Source organism: Littorina saxatilis, linkage group LG7 (genome assembly GCF_037325665.1).
Source record: "Littorina saxatilis isolate snail1 linkage group LG7, US_GU_Lsax_2.0, whole genome shotgun sequence".
In the NCBI taxonomy this organism is placed as follows: Eukaryota; Metazoa; Mollusca; class Gastropoda; order Littorinimorpha; family Littorinidae; genus Littorina; species Littorina saxatilis.
The window spans coordinates 7,394,450-7,412,714 of record NC_090251.1 but is presented as its reverse complement, the minus strand read 5'-3'; the positions used below and the strand labels follow the sequence as shown (position 1 = coordinate 7,412,714).

The window sequence follows — 18,265 nt, the reverse complement described above, 5'->3', positions numbered from 1 at the left end:
AGCTGCAGTTGGTATGCAATAAATCTAAAAGGGTCATTCTTAGAGTCATGGTCCAAAAGCGTGACATTCTGACATAGTCATTGAAAAATAAAGTTCAAAGAAAATCGTTCAAAACTGTATGTGCAATATAATAGGGTGTGATAAAACTATAAGTGGAAAAAAGCTCAAAGAAACTTGTTGGTTTTCCTTATATGGAGCGGCAAAGTACGTCACAGTAACCGTCCCAAACCATGTTCAGTTGAAGCATTGACAATTTGACAGACACGGAAGTTAAACTGCAAGTATCGCGCTCAATAACCAACCATTTCTACTGTTGTGAGCATTTCTGGTTCCAGGCTCATGACAGGATGAAATTGTGTTCAAGTAGTTTTTAAAAATATTGTTCATTATTTAATTAAATGCAAAAACGTCTAGTTCGGTCGAGGCCAAAATGTGTGACACCAAGACCTCCTCTGAGATTCATGTTGCAATTACCAGCAAACAAAACTATATATTTTGTAACAAAAGCTGTATTTGTGTATCAGTAATGTGTACAAAATAAAGTGTCCCTGCAAGTTAGATCCAACACATTGTTATTGTGTGCCCATGAGTGGTTATCTGTGCCGAATAATTTGTGACACGATGCTTTGACAGAACAGCATTTTGGGTCCGGTCAAATTACTGCGTAAACAACGAATTTTCTTATAAAGGGATATTGTGGTCATAAACATGCACATAATCTCTTTGCACATGTACACTTTGTTTGCACTCTTCACTCTTAGTTTACTGGAGATAAACGTTTGTTTTTCGTTAAGAGAAGAATGTCACAAAATGGCGGCTTCCAATCAGCCGATTTTCAGCAAACTAAAATGTCAAATAAATTTGCAATGAAAAAGCAGTCAAATTTGGGTTGAAAACATATAAATGTATTCTTTGAGACACAATACAGATACAGCATGTAGTTGATTTGATGGAAAATGATGGTTGTAAACCTTTCATGAAGTAGGTCACCCCCCTCCGGGACAGTAATCTGAGAATGACCCTAAACTACAAATAGCAGCCTTTCCAAATTTGACAGAACGATGACAAAGACCCTCATCGGTATACGGTCCAGTACTTAGAGCAAACAGAACCCGAAACTGGACGTTGTAACACATTTTTGAGCAGAAGAAAGACTGATCTTTAAATACACGTATAATACGTTTGACCACATAACTGCTGTTTAACATCTGGGCTATACCACTGAAAAATATCCGTAACTTTGTGTGCTTAGTGTATAAACCGATTCGGACTACGTCAGTCTCCAGTGGTTAAAATAAGCCGATTCGAACTCAGTCATTGCTTCAATCGTTTAAATAAGTCGATACGGACTCAGTCAGTGCTTCAGTCGTTTCAATAAGCCAATTCTGACAACGTCAGTGCTTCAGTCGTTTACATAAGTCGATTCTGACTCAGTAAGCGCTTCAGTCGTTTAAATAAGCCGATTCGGACTACGTCAGTCTTCGGTGGTTAAACTAAGCCGATTCGGACACGTCAGTCTTCAGTGGTTAAACAAAGCCGATTCTAACTCAGGCAGTGGTTCAGTGGTTTAAATAGGTCGATGCAGACTCAGTCAGTGCTTCAGTGGTTTATATAAACCGATCATGACAAAGGCAGTTTTATTATATGAAGTCTTATATCGCGCGCGTATCTCCAGACTCGGACTCAAGGCGCAGGGATCTATTTATGCCGTGTGAGATGGAATTTGTTTTACACAATACATCACGCATTCACATCGACCAGCAGATTGCAACCATTTCGGCGCATATCCTACTTTTCACGGCCTATTATTCCAAGTCACACGGGTATTTTGGTGGACATTTTTTATCTATGCCTTTACAATTTTGCCAGGAAAGACCCTTTTGTCAATCGTGGGATCTTTAACGTGCACACCCCAATGTAGTGTACAGTGCTTCAGTCCTCTAAGTAATTCAGTCGATTTTCACTCACCATGTCCAGAATCCCATTCAGTAAGTCTTCAATCAATCCCTTACTAAATCAATCAAACACAACAATGTATTTAGGTCCTAAATACGTACTGCAAACACCGGCATAGCAAATTGATCCAGATCTGCAGTGTTGCCTCCATTCTGTCTGTAAACAGGTCCGTCCAGGTGAGACCTCTGCGACAGGAAGTACGCAGCAACTTGATAACTGGTGGGGGTGCTCAAAACAATAGTTCTCCCGATTTCAAATGAAAACAACAGCATTAAAACGATCAGATTAAGTAAACAAGAAAAGCAAATGCTTGCTCACGACTCGCCTTCTTTTGCCCCGCCCCTCCCTGAACCACCTTACCCCGCCCCTCCCTGAACCACCTTACCCCGCCCCTCCCTGAACCACCTTACCCCGCCCCTCCCTGAACCACCTTACCGCGCCTCTCCCTGAACCACCTTACCCCGCCCCTCCCCGAACCACCTTACCCCGCCCCTCCCTGAACCACCTTACCCCGCCCCTCCCTGAACCACCTTACCCCGCCCCTCCTTGAACCACCTTACCCCGCCCCTCCCTGAACCAACTTACCCCGCCCCTCCCTGAACCACCTTACCCCGCCCCTCCCTGAGCCACCTTACCCCCGCCCCTCCCTGAGCCACCTTACCCCGCCCCTACCTGAACCAACTTACCCCGCCCCTCCCTGAACCACCTTACCCCGCCCCTCCCTGAACCACCTTACCCCGCCCCTCCCTGAACCACCTTACCCCGCCCCTCCCTGAACCACCTTACCCCGCCCCTCCCTGAACCACCTTACCCCGCCCCTCCCTGAACCACCTTACCCCGCCCCTCCCTGAGCCACCTTACCCCCGCCCCTCCCTGAGCCACCTTACCCCGCCCCTACCTGAACCAACTTACCCCGCCCCTCCCTGAACCACCTTACCCCGCCCCTCCCTGAACCACCTTACCCCGCCCCTCCCTGAACCACCTTACCGCGCCCCTCCCTGAACCACCTTACCCCGCCCCTCCCTGAACCACCTTACCCCCGCCCCTCCCTGAGCCACCTTACCCCCGCCCCTCCCTGAACCACCTTACCCCGCCCCTCCCTGAACCAGTTTACCGCGCCCCTCCCTGAACCAACTTACCCCGCCCCTCCCTGAACCACCTTACCGCGCCCCTCCCTGAACCACCTTACCCTGCCCCTCCCTGAACCACCTTACCCCGCCCCTCCCTGAACCACCTTACCCCGCCCCTCCTTGAACCACCTTACTCCGCCCCTCCCTGAACCACCTTACCCCACCCCTCCCTGAACCACCTTACCCCGCCCCTCCCTGAACCACCTTACCGCGCCCCTCCCTGAACCACCTTACCGCGCCCCTCCCTGAACCACCTTACCCCGCCCCTCCCTGAACCAACTTACCCCGCCCCTCCTTGAACCACCTTACTCCGCCCCTCCCTGAACCACCTTACCCCGCCCCTCCTTGAACCACCTTACTCCGCCCCTCCCTGAACCACCTTACCCCGCCCCTCCTTGAACCACCTTACCCCGCCCCTCCTTGAACCACCTTACTCCGCCCCTCCCTGAACCAACTTACCCCGCCCCTCCTTGAACCACCTTACCCCGCCCCTCCCTGAACCACCTTACCCCGCCCCTCCCTGAACCAACTTACCCCGCCCCTCCCTGAACCACCTTACCCCGCCCCTCCCTGAACCAACTTACCCCGCCCCTCCCTGAACCACCTTACCGCGCCCCTCCCTGAACCACCTTACCCTGCCCCTCCCTGAACCACCTTACCCCGCCCCTCCCTGAACCACCTTACCCCGCCCCTCCTTGAACCACCTTACTCCGCCCCTCCCTGAACCACCTTACCCCACCCCTCCCTGAACCACCTTACCCCGCCCCTCCCTGAACCACCTTACCGCGCCCCTCCCTGAACCACCTTACCGCGCCCCTCCCTGAACCACCTTACCCCGCCCCTCCCTGAACCAACTTACCCCGCCCCTCCTTGAACCACCTTACTCCGCCCCTCCCTGAACCACCTTACCCCGCCCCTCCTTGAACCACCTTACTCCGCCCCTCCCTGAACCACCTTACCCCGCCCCTCCTTGAACCACCTTACCCCGCCCCTCCTTGAACCACCTTACTCCGCCCCTCCCTGAACCAACTTACCCCGCCCCTCCTTGAACCACCTTACCCCGCCCCTCCCTGAACCACCTTACCCCGCCCCTCCCTGAACCAACTTACCCCGCCCCTCCCTGAACCACCTTACCCCGCCCCTCCCTGAACCAACTTACCCCGCCCCTCCCTGAACCAACTTACCCCGCCCCTCCCTGAACCAACTTACCCCGCCCCTCCCTGAACCACCTTACCGCGCCCCTCCCTGAACCACCTTACCCCGCCCCTCCCTGAACCAACTTACCCCGCCCCTCCTTGAACCACCTTACTCCGCCCCTCCCTGAACCACCATACCCCGCCCCTCCCTGAACCACCTTACCCCCGCCCCTCCCTGAACCACCTTACCCCGCCCCTCCTTGAACCACCTTACCCCGCCCCTCCCTGAACCACCTTACCCCGCCCCTACCCGAACCAACTTACCCCGCCCCTCCCTGAACCAACTTACCCCGCCCCTCCTTGAACCACCTTACCCCGCCCCTACCTGAACCAACTTACCCCGCCCCTACCTGAACCAACTTACCCCGCCCCTCCCTGAACCAACTTACCCCGCCCCTCCTTGAACCACCTTACCCCGCCCCTCCCTGAACCACCTTACCCCGCCCCTCCCTGAACCACCTTACCCTGCCCCTCCCTGAACCACCTTACCCCGCCCCTCCCTGAACCACCTTACCCCGCCCCTCCCTGAACCACCTTACCCCGCCCCTCCTTGAACCACCTTACTCCGCCCCTCCCTGAACCAACTTACCCCGCCCCTCCTTGAACCACCTTACTCCGCCCCTCCCTGAACCAACTTACCCCGCCCCTCCCTGAACCACCTTACCCCGCCCCTCCCTGAACCACCTTACCCCGCCCCTCCTTGAACCACCTTACTCCGCCCCTCCCTGAACCAACTTACCCCGCCCCTCCCTGAACCACCTTACCCCGCCCCTCCTTGAACCACCTTACTCCGCCCCTCCCTGAACCACCTTACCCCGCCCCTCCTTGAACCACCTTACTCCGCCCCTCCCTGAACCAACTTACCCCGCCCCTCCCTGAACCACCTTACCCCGCCCCTCCCTGAACCAACTTACCCCGCCCCTCCCTGAACCAACTTACCCCGCCCCTCCCTGAACCAACTTACCCCGCCCCTCCCTGAACCACCTTACCCCGCCCCTCCCTGAACCACCTTACCCCGCCCCTCCCTGAACCAACTTACCCCGCCCCTCCTTGAACCACCTTACCCCGCCCCTCCCTGAACCAACTTACCCCGCCCCTCCCTGAACCAACTTACCCCGCCCCTCCCTGACTGACCACCTTACCCCGCCCCTCCCTGAACCAACTTACCCCGCCCCTCCTTGAACCACCTTACCCCGCCCCTCCCTGAACCACCTTACCTCGCCCCTCCCTGAACCACCTTACCTCGCCCCTCCCTGAACCAACTTACCCCGCCCCTCCCTGAACCAACTTACCCCGCCCCTCCCTGAACCAACTTACCCCGCCCCTCCCTGAACCACCTTACCCCGCCCCTCCCTGAACCACCTTACCCCGCCCCTCCCTGAACCACCTTACCCCCGCCCCTCCCTGAGCCACCTTACCCCCACCCCTCCCTGAACCACCTTACCCCGCCCCTCCCTGAACCACCTTACCGCGCCCCTCCCTGAACCACCTTACCCCGCCCCTCCCTGAACCAACTTACCCCGCCCCTCCTTGAACCACCTTACCTCGCCCCTCCCTGAACCAACTTACCCCGCCCCTCCCTGAACCACCTTACCCCGCCCCTCCCTGAACCACCTTACCCCGCCCCTCCCTGAACCAACTTACCCCGCCCCTCCCTGAACCACCTTACCCCGCCCCTCCCTGAACCACCTTACCCCGCCCCTCCTTGAACCGCCTTACCCCGCCCCTCCCTGAACCAACTTACCCCGCCCCTCCCTGAACCACCTTACCCCGCCCCTCCCTGAACCACCTTACCCCGCCCCTCCTTGAACCACCTTACCCCGCCCCTCCCTGAACCAACTTACCCCGCCCCTCCCTGAACCACCTTACCCCGCCCCTCCCTGAACCACCTTACCCCGCCCCTCCCTGAACCAACTTACCTCTCTCTTTCTCTCTCTGCATGTCTCTCTCTGTCTCTCTCTGTCTCTCTTTGTCTCTCTCTCTCTCTCTCTCTCTCTCTCTCTCTCTCTCTCTCTCTCTCTCTCTCTCTCTCTCTCTCTCTCTAACTCACTCGGGGTATAAATAAGTCGTGATATAAGATAAAGTGTTGTCGACACGCATTGATTTTGTTTAAAAGTCCTCGTGATAGCGACCGGTAAAACAATGACATGAAGCAATAATCAATGTACAAACCCGCTTATAAGAAAGCAGATACATCGTCCAACAATTTGTTTTCTTTGTTACGACTCATAATTGGACGGATGTAAAAAGCTCTCTTTTGAGAAAACTCGCCTATAAGAAGGTCGATTCTCTGTCCATAGAAGACTCAATCTCGTATAAAAGAGCTATATGAAGTCAATTTCCTGTAAGCTAGTTGAGCTAATTTTGAAGTCATACAAGATGTAGAAGAACTTCAATAATGTAAAAACACAAACAACTCGCGATCATTTTGTTCGTTGACTGTCGGCCTGGCAATGCTCATTACTAAGTCTCAGGTCAATCAACAACAACAACATCTTCAACGGTGTTAGTGTTTGTTCTGACATGCCATGCTTCTGTAGCGCCTGTGTCATGTACTTACTGCACTTGCCGCGGTCACACTCCAATCCTTCCTGGCAGATTGTTGTCAAAAGTCTGTTACATTCGCCTCCGGGCCCCAATACTGTAACACGAGCAATCCTCAGTGGGCTTTCAATAGTCCTGATATTGTCAAATGAACCATCCTCATCAGGCTTTCCATAGTATTGATATTGTAAAATGAACCATTCTTATCAGGCTTTCCATAGTCCTGATATTGTAACATGAACCATCCTCATCAAGCTTTCCATAGTCCTGATATTGTAACATTAACCATTCTCAAAATGTTTTCCATAGTGCTAATATTGGAACATAAACCATCTTCATCAGACTTTCCATAGTCAGACCTGGGAACCCCTGTTTTGCGCTCAGAGTATTCTCAAGCAAATTTGGTGTATTTTCAGAAAAAAATGAGCGTACTCCACTTAGCATTCAAACAACCATGATTCAAACATGTTTCACAATCGTCCGTCACCCTGTTTATTAAGTTTTTCCAATACATGTAAAACAAATGCTTCTTTCAATGTTTACTGACAAAAACAGTAATCATGTGAGAAAATACTGGATGGGCTTTGGGATGCGCTTGAGAAGAATTTAGTAGTCTAGTTTTTTTTCGAGTGGTATTTTTTAGACAATCATGCGTACAAAATACGACGAAATCGTGTGGGTTCCCAGGTCTGCATAGTACTGACATTGTAAAACGAACAATCCTCATCAGAATGTCCATAGTCCTGATAATGTAACATAAATGATCCTCATAAGGCTTTCCATAGTCCTGATATTATAACATGAACCATCCTCATCAGGCTTTCCATAGTCCTGATATTGTAACATGAACCATCCTTATCAGGCTTTCCATAGTCCTGACATTGTAACATGAACCATCCTTTTCAGGCTTTCCATAGTCCTGATATTGTACCATGAACCATCCTCAGGCTTTGCATAGTCCTGATATTGTAACATGAACCATCCTCATCAGGCTTTCCATAGTCCTAATATTATAACATGAACCCTCCTCATCAGGCTTTCCGTAGTCCTGATATATTGTAACGTGAACCATCCTCATCAAGCTTTCCATCGTCCTGATATTGTAACATGAACCATCCTCATCAAGATTTCCATAGTCCTGATATTGTAACATGAACCATCCTCATCAGGCTTTCCATAGTCCTGATATTATAACATGAACCGTCCTCATCAAGTTTTCCATAGTCCTGATAATGTAACATGAACCATCCTCATCAGGCTTTCCATAGTCCTGATATTGTAACATGAACCATCCTCATCAAGATTTCCATAGTCCTGATATTGTAACATGAACCATCCTCATCAGACTTTCAATAGTCCTGATATTGCAACATGAACCATCCTCATCAGGCTTTTCATAGTCCTGATATTATAACATGAACCGTCCTCATCAAGCTTTTCATAGTCCTGATATTGTAACATGAACCTCCTCATCAGGCTTTTCATAGTCCTGATATTATAACATGAACCGTCCTCATCAAGCTTTTCATAGTCCTGATATTGTAACATGAACCATCGTCATCAAGCTTTCGATAGTCCTGATATTGTAACATGAACCATCCTCATCAGGCTTTGCATAGTCCTGATATTGTCACACGAACCATCCTTATCAGGCTTTCCATAGTCCTGACATTGTAACATGAACCAACCTCATCATGCTTTCCATAGTCCTGATATTGTAACATGAACCATCCTCATCAAGCTTTCCATAGTCCTGATATTGTAACATGAACCATCCTCATCAAGCTTTCCATAGTCCTAATATTGTAACATGAACCATCCTCATCAGGCTTTTCATAGTCCTGATATTATAACATGAACCGTCCTCATCAAGCTTTTCATAGTCCTGATATTGTAACATGAACCATCCTCATCAAACTTTCCATAGTCCTGATATTGTAACATGAACCATCCTCATCAGGCTTTGCATAGTCCTGATATTGTAACATGAACCATCCTTATCAGGCTTTCCATAGTCCTGACATTGTAACATGAACCATCCTTTTCAGGCTTTCCATAGTCCTAATATTGTAACATGAACCATCCTCATCAGGCTTTCCATAGTCCTGATATTGTAACATGAACCCTCCTCATCAGGCTTTCCATAGTCCTGATATTGTAATATGAACCATCTTCATCAGGCTTTCCATAGTCCTGATATTGTAACATGAACCATCCTCATCAAGCTTTCCATAGTCCTGATATTGTAACATGAACCATCCTCAACAGGCTTTTCATAGTCCTGATATTATAACATGAACCATCCTTATCAAGCTTTCCATAGTCCTGATCTTGTAACATGAACCATCCTCATCAAGATTTCCATTGTCCTGATATTGTAACATGAACCATCCTCATCAGACTTTGCATAGTCCTGATATTGTAACATGAACCATCCTGATCAGGCTTTCCATAGTCTGATATTGTAACATGAACCATCCTCATCAGGCTTTTCATAGTCCTGACATTGTAACATGAACCATCCTTTTCAGGCTTTCCATAGTCCTGATATTGTAACATGAACCCTCCTCATCAGGCTTTCCATAGTCCTGATATTGTAACATGAACCATCCTCATCAGGCTTTCCATAGTCCTGATATTGTAACATGAACCATCCTCATCAAGCTTTCCATAGTCCTGATATTGTAACATGAACCCTCCTCATCAGGCTTTCCATAGTCCTGATATTGTAACATGAACCATCCTCATCAGGCTTTCCATAGTCCTGATATTGTAACATGAACCATCCTCATCAAGCTTTCCATAGTCCTGATATTGTAACATGAACCATCCTCATCAGGCTTTTCATAGTCCTGATATTATAACATGAACCGTCCTCATCAAGCTTTCCATAGTCCTGATATTGTAACATGAACCATCCTCATCAAGCTTTCCATAGTCCTGATATTGTAACATGAACCATCCTCATCAGGCTTAGCATAGTCCTGATATTGTAACATGAACTATCCTGATCAGGCTTTCCATAGTCCTGATATTGTAACAAGAACCATCCTTATCAGGCTTTCCATAGTCCTGATATTGTAACATGAACCATTCTTATCAGGCTTTCCATAGTCCTGATATTGTAACATGAACCATCCTTATAAGGCTTTCCATAGACCTGGCAGGTCATTACAGTGGGCATATAGACAAACATTTATGATACAGATAAGGAACTTAGCTTAGAAAGTGTTGCTGTTTTCAGTCTCTGGAAAAAAAATCAATTTCACTGGAGTTGAAAGGAAATGACGTCAGCGTCGAAGGCCTGATCCACAGTTAAAATAGAATACAACTTTCTTGACGTTGGGTCTAAGTTTTTGTAATTGTATAATATTTTGTTTGTCATCAATTGAATGTTCCAATAACCTACCATTCTTGTTTTTGTATTGGTTTATTAAAGAAATACAGGGTGGCATGTATATGCGATACAGACATTTGTGACCACACAACAAGCTAAGCTTATATTAAGTGTGGTTATAAATATGTTCATCTAGATAGGAAATATTATTTCACGTGATGTCAAGGTCAGAGAATTGCTCATACCCTTATTAGAAATGTAAAACAGACAAGATACATTTTTTACAAAACAAGAGGCGAAGCCTTCAAGGCTCACGTAAGAAATCGACAAACAGTAACACAAACTCAATCACTCCGTCACACATACACACACACACACACACACACACACACACACACACACACACACACACACACACACACACACACACACACACACACACACACACACAGTAAGCATAGGTGAAACTATGCAAGAAAGCGAGACCCTGGATCTGCCAAGAAGTCTCGGCCCGCTCACAATAACAATGACCGAGACTTTCAGTAATTCCTTTGCGTGACGTCTAACCCTCTTACGTCATACTGTGACGTCTTCAAATAGTTTCTATCACACACGTCGAACACTTTTGACCGAGACTGACGTAATCCATAGACTCGGAAATGTTAAAGTTTCTACCACAGACATACACACATACATACATACGCACGCACGCACGCACGCACGCACGCACAGACAGACAAAGTTTATCATCGCATAGGCTACACTTACGTGAGCCAAAAATAAGAACAAATATAACAAAAGAATTATCGGGGAGATATGAGTCGGTAAGGTGGGTATACAGGGGAGGGGGTCAGAGAGACGATGATTGTCACAGACTTGCCAATTAAATGTTTCTGCAGCAGCAATAATTTCGTCCAAAGTGTTGTCCAAACTAATTAAGCTGAGGTTAGTCATGTGAATACACAAAAAACCTTAAGCAAGATTCACTCAAGCTTGACTTTCAGTAAAATTGTTAAACAACATGACCTGCCAATAATCAGATACTGGATCATTAACATGGTGACCACTGGGTAATCAAAATCTATCACTTAACCTTATAAAACTATGTACCTTTTCGAATATTTCAATGTTTTCGGTAAGACGTAGGTTTGGCAAACCAAATAATAAACATTGTACATTTTGATGATCATTCGGTATTGTCATCATTTTCACGAGTTTTCATTCACAAGCACCTGGGAAATAAATCTCATGTTCCCCGGGGAATAAATCCCCGGTTACCATAGTTGCAGGAAGCCCTATTACATGGATAATCAAAAGCAAACCCAATAGAAACGCTCGAGGATTCTTCGGCTCTTTTCATTTGCGTTTCCCCAGACCTAAACAGACGACACTGCTTCGCCAAGTTCCAAATACGAACTGGCAAACTGGCAAATGTAAACAAAAAACAAAACTACCTCATCAAAGGTCATACATTTATGCTTTATCGCAAACAAATGAAACCTATCGATATGTTTTATCTTCTCACAAAGTCATGGAGTGCGTGTATCTCTGTTTGGAGAAACACGAACGTCAAGTTTAAGTCAAACCTGACCCCTGACACACACATTTTGACCCGTGCACAAGACGTTGTATCGATAAACTAAGCGCAAATAAAAAAAATAATAATAAAAAAGCAAAGAACATAGCAACAAGAAATGAAGACATCTGACAAAGCCGAGCAAACAGAATGACAAGTCGAATGAAAAACAGAGAGGCAATGAGAAACAAGATCGCGATTATCTTTCCTTCGCGGCACGACGCAAATCGTTTGTGTCCTTTGACCCAATTCGTGCAGTGCTGCACGATGCAAATCTTCTGTGACCTTTGACTCAACGTAGCTTCAATATTCGATTACTAATATTTACCACTGAAAACCGAGGGGTGGAATACCGAGAGGGGCAGGGTGGTAGGGCGATGGTGAAATGTAATGAAGAGACACGTGTAGCAATAAGAGAAAACCGATTCTGCAATAACACAAACAAGAACAAAAAACCCAACACTGATCAATAATATGATCGTCTGCGTTGCAGCTGTGCAAGTGAAGGGTTGGGGGGGGGGGGGGTAACTTGATCATTAATTTGTGTGTGTCAGTGTTTGTGTTCATGGGCTGATTGTGAGGGAGGGGGAGGGTGGGGTGGGGTGTGTTTCAGGTTTTGGTGAGGGTATGAAACGAGCAAAACAATACCCACACCACAAAATCTTGGAGGCAAAAAACACTCGCCGTCGCATCATTTTGTCCGCACAATATTATGTGCACCAACAACCGGAAAGAAAGGTGACAATGGAAAAATTAAGACTCATCTTTGCTTCCTGCGATTCCTTGCCCCCGACTCGAACGTCGCACGATAATCCACATAACAGATCTGTTGTGAGATGGTCAACGCTGACTGTGCAAGCAAATCACCTCGTTTGAAATACGACAATCCCATCGCTCAAATGCAATGGGCACTATCGTCTCAAAGGCGCTTACTGTTGGTTTCACACACCACTCTGTAGTCGGAACCTACAGAACTTCGCATCCTCAAACCTGACATACTTGTCTCAACATTATAAACTCAAATCACACACAGTAAGTTGCTTTCGCACGCCAGCTTTGAACAACGTGCTGGGGCCCCGAACATGCATTATAATAACAGAACTCGCGTTTCAAACCATGGCTCCCTGTGTTGATTTTTCACTTAATGTTGAACCACCAAAATGATGACAAAAACGATGTTTGATGGTTTGTTGCCAGACCAGCTTTTTTGTCGGTCCTCGGGGGGCGTATCGACTTTTGTTTCATATTTATTGACCGCGGCCTTCGGCCTTGGTCAATAAATATGAAACAAAAGACGATATGCTCCCCCTCGGACCGACAAAAAAGCTGGTCTGTCAACACCCCATCAAACATCTTATAATGTTCAACATCTTCATTACGATATCCGCACTCACAAGTCTTGTTTTCGTATTCATCTAAACTCAGGTTGTTTTGCCGTTTTCCAAACTTGCGGTCGCCCTCTGTCAAACGCCAGATCAGCTAGACTGAGTGCCAAACTTTAAACAAAATGGGTATGCCCTGTAGGATACAACTCTAAACAAACTCACTAATGTAAAATAAATGAAATGTCGTTCAGTTTTAGTCATCGTTTTGATTGTTCAAAGTGAATCTGACCATTATAAAACGTCATTTTTATGTGGTAGTTGTGGTCTAGGACCTGTGACGTCATACCACAGTATTGCTACAATCCAATAAACTGAATTTTTTGTTAAAAAATAAAGCAGATATGCAAAAACACATATGTTTCTACTGTTTAACATCTTGGCTGTTTTGCTGAAAATACATCATTAACTTTTTGTGATCAGTGTATATTGCTGTACCCCTTAAATTGGGTGCTCCTGTTGCTACTGATCTCTTACCTTGTTGATTTGTCTTGTCAGCAAACGTGTCAATAGTTGTTCTTACTAGACAGACAAGGATTGTCTCAGGCAAACGTTGACTAAATATGCTTTACCATATGGTGTTCTAATGAGCGTCTACGTATATTTGGCTCGTGCGTTTATGACATTGATAATGACGATGATAATTGTGGTGATAACGACGATGATCATGATGACGATAATAATTGTGATGATAACGACTGTTACCAGTGACAGGATAGCCGAACACTTGGACTTCACATAGGAGCATCTGGGACGGTCGAATAGTTTGCAGGCTCACGTATTTACCAAGCATTTGACTTGTACAAGTAAACTTAATTTCCTGTCCATTCTGGAAGGTTCCCTCCCAATGTGTACACAGATCTGACGAGCCATGTTCGGTCACTCTGGCGAGATCGGTGGTTCTGTTCTGGACCAAGACGTTCAGGTTCTTCATCTTATTCGCTGACAGAACAAAGCAAAACAGACACAAACCAAACTTTCAGCGTGAATGACATCCATTTCCAAGTGATACGACGATTTATTTAAATGTAAAGAAAGGCACTTATAAGACCAGACACCTGAATAGAAATTCGACTACAACCGTGATTTTTGACGTTTTGGAATATTGATGAATAATTAATCTGAATAATGTGTACCATCATGTTATAAAGTCAAAATGTGCTAAATAACGCACGAATTTTTTTTATTTGACTAGCTTTTTGGACAGTGAATCAGCTTTTCTGTCGACCAGTTGACGTCAGTGAGGTGCGTAAAACGTGACGACAGTACGTCACATGTTTGTCCTATTTTCAGATATCAAAACCTGCCAACATGTCAACATAATATTCCATCTCCGGCCTGACACTGCTCATTAATTGGACTCTCTGAAATCAAAGTCTACTGAAACTGAGACAAAAACGAAGTAGTAATTTTCTTACCACAGCAGTCAATTCTGGGCTTTACCACGACGCTGTTCACTAAGTAGTCGCCGTTTAGATCGACCCGCCAGTAGGGATGGAAGGTCTGGCCTGCCTTGGTGCCGCTGGCCGTGCACTCCATGTAGTGAAGGCGAGAATCCGTTCGACCGTCCACAGTGCTTTCGGCATTGCCGTAGTCCTCAGAACTCATTTCTATTGCCTTTTTGAAAGCAATGTTATAGTTTTCTGCAACATTTTGTTCACAACATAATCAAAGGAACGGAAAATTCATAAACATCAAATAAAATATCAATTAAATTGCGACATGTCTTAGCACCGTCAGTGTCAGTAACTCAGTGTTGTAAACTTGTCACCCTGTCTCGCGATCCAGACTGGACGAGTTCATTGAGTTAGCTTGTAGGGTTATCAGCAGAGACAATCAACACGTTTGGTCTTATTTTGTAATTGTGATGTTCAAGTAGTTTATGGTGCAGTTGTCGAATGTAGGCAGAATTAACTGGCATTGTCGTGGATGGTGGCATATCAGGTTCCTTTTCTTCATTGAGGAAGAAATTCGTTTCTTCAAATGACATATCGAAACTACTTGCCCCGCGCATATCGACTCGGCCGGTGGCTGTGTGTGCGACAGAGCTGACTGAACTTCGAGAGGGGTTTGAAATTTGCCACGGCAAAACTTGCAGTTGTGTGTTGCCTGCAATATGCTGATGGAGGGTGTCTCCCATGTTCATCTTTTGTTCAGCTGAAGTGTGTTGGTATGGATGGCCAGGGATGACAATGATTCGTGACCTGTAACCAACTGAATGGCTAGCTCGGTGGAGGACTGTAGCACTTGTTGCACGAATCGAATGATTCGTGTAAATTTGCGAAAGACCGCACTGCTTGCTCAGCTTGGGCAAGAACTGTTGAAGACCGTGATTTCCAACCGGTTTACATGTGTACCACGTCGTGTCTTCATCGTGAAAGGAATCACGCGGATAACACCAAAGCCTTTCGCTTTCTGGGGGAAGTTTCTCGATGTACTTGAGAAAACTAGACACTGGACAGTTGTGTGTTCCTGTTGCTGGCATGAATCCAGTGTATCCTTCGCTGTCATCCCGGTGATTCTTGGCGAGGTCGTCTTTTGTGTACAGGTATTGCCTTCCGGTGTTTGCGTCCAATCAATTGACTTTGAATGTTTCCTTGGTCATTGTGTGCATTTTGTCGGCACCCCGCCTGCAAAAGTAATATCTTGTGTCAAACTGTACCTTATTGTACAGCCCGGTTGGTGTTGCTTGACTAAAGTAGATACTGTTGTACAGCTTGTTGCAGTCAATGCCGGACATAGAAGGGTGGTGGTTGATGGTGGCTTTTCCCTGTGCTTTGATCTCCCTCACGGCGACTTTGAACATCAATCAATCAATCAATATGAGGCTTATATCGCGCGTATTCTGTGGGTACAGTTCTAAGCGCAGGGATTTAAAAAAAATGTATGCAATTTATATCGCGCACATATTCAAGGCGCAGGGATTTATTTATACCGTGTGAGATGGAATTTTTTACACAATACATCACGCATTCACATCGGCCAGCAGATCGCAGTCATTTCGGCGCATATCCTATTTTTCACGGCCTATTATTCCAAGTCACAAGCTTGCTGTATTAACGATTTCTTTATCCATTCAATAAAACACTGAATTAAAAGATAACAACGTGTGTAAGTGTGTGTGAATGTCTATGTGTCTATGGACGGACACTGATTAAACCTGAGACTCATCGATTACCCAGGTGAGTGTAAAAGAGGGAGAGATAGGGAACTTTAAGGTGGGTGCATGGGGACGGACATGTAGTAACAGATTATATGTTTTAATCTGTAATCTTAAAGGTGGTCGTCTACATTTTTGCTTTTTTTCAATAATCTTATGGTTAGATTTCGCTAAAACGTTATGTCAGATGATGAATGAACCATGGGGAAAAAAGTTAGAAAAAAAATATATGTAAAAAATTTTTTATTTTTGGGTAGCGTGACTCACGCTTCCAATATTTTGTTTTCCGTTTGCTGAGAACATGTGCTTTGCCTAAAAATACTGACCAATCAAATTCATGTCACTATGCTTATAGCCACGCACAAACAAGTGCAGCAACAATAGTGGGGCTCCTATGTTGCAAAATCATTCAAATCATGCAACAAACACCAAATTAAGCAAATATGAAGAGTTTTATGTGCTTAACAAAACCTGATACAGAGCCATCGCGAAAAATAAAAAAATGGGTAGTTTTTAAACAATTTTTCAAAATGGCCGCCAGTGTAAACGGTTGGGTATGTTAAGCATATTTCACTTCATGTGATTAACAGCAAATTTGGCGTAAATGGACATTTGCTTTTGCTTAACAAAACCTGATACAGAGCCACCGTGAAAAAATTAAGAAATCAGTAGTTTTTTTACAATTTTCAAAATGGCCGCCAATAAAAGGGTATTTAGGCATTTTTGATGCTACAAGACATTCTCTTGCAATAGAAACTAACACAAACACATTTTTAAACAAAACAATACATGTATTGTTGGTGCAGAGAATGATTGGACGGTGTGGGTGGCAGGGTTGAAGAATTTGTGGATTACCTAAACTGTGCAAAAATAAATATATTGCACCAATTTTCATACCAAAACGAAAACATTCATTCCTGTGCTGTTATATTCAATGTATGCTATTGAGGGCACTCAACTTGGCTAACTGGAACACTTTTAAGATAAAAGGTGGCCTTTACATGGGTTATTTGACCGCCGCCCAAATAAGGGTACCCCCAAAATAAAACTGATAAAAATGTAATGTATCAACTCAAAAGTCTACTAAAATTCATAATCGCTGTATTTCAAAAACGTTGTTTGTTCTCATGTGTTTACACAACTAGCACATTCCGGCAAGTGTCTATACTCAAAAGAAACTTTGGCAGTACTTGAAACAACCATCTGTCATATATATACATGCGAAGTCAAAAATATGTGGGATGTAAGTCAACAAACCTGTGGCAGTTTTTAAAATATTATTTCGTGAAGATTTGAAAGTGTACTCAAACGGTTGAACTACGCCTCGTGCGTAGACACACATTCATGAAAGTTTCAACGCAACCCACTTGGTCATTGCTAAAATACATGGATTTTAGTTGACTTGGGTATCCCTCAAATTTGACACATAAACATCTCATCCGTGAGATCGACACATACATCAGTAGGTACAATGGCACAACACTAGAAATATGCAAGATGGCGAAATAAAACAACCTGTTCTGGATGGATAATCAAGTTGACTTTCTCTTCGTATACAACAGTGACCCAGTTGTGCCTCAGGAATTGTCGTCGGCTTTTTAAAAGGTACCCGAAGTTTTTGTCACATCTCTTTGTCACGTCAAGGGTATCCTTATTTTGACGGCGTAAATGATGATGTTAAAAAAAAATGTGCCAGATAGCGAAGATGCGAGCCTTTAATGGCATAGACAGTTTGAATAAAATGACACAGGAATAAAATTTGAGTTGAGGTATGAAAATGGGTGCAATAATATTTTTGCACAGTTTAGATGCTGACAGTTTTCACAGGCATGCAAGCACATTTGCAGAGAGCTGTGCTCTGCAGTCCTTCTTAGTAGCATTTGCAGCGTTTTGTTGTACAGCTCTTCTTGCAGGCACACCTCATGAGTTCTCGGCACACGCTGGATACCTCTTGAAAGCTCGTCCAGAATGACTCCCACTTTCC

General features: G+C 45.5%; 1 protein-coding gene across 1 annotated transcript in view; it reads right to left on the bottom strand.

Moving 5' to 3' along the window:
* LOC138970599 (uncharacterized) overlaps positions 1 to 18,265 on the bottom strand; it is a 142,719-nt gene that overhangs the window by 86,522 nt on the left and 37,932 nt on the right. The window contains exons 8-11 of the mRNA XM_070343064.1: positions 14,540 to 14,764; positions 13,827 to 14,063; positions 6,843 to 6,923; positions 2,058 to 2,141 (exon numbers count right to left, since the gene is read on the bottom strand). Of these exons, the coding sequence (XP_070199165.1) occupies positions 2,058 to 2,141; positions 6,843 to 6,923; positions 13,827 to 14,063; positions 14,540 to 14,764 (627 nt within the window). The remainder of the gene's footprint in view (positions 1 to 2,057; positions 2,142 to 6,842; positions 6,924 to 13,826; positions 14,064 to 14,539; positions 14,765 to 18,265) is intronic.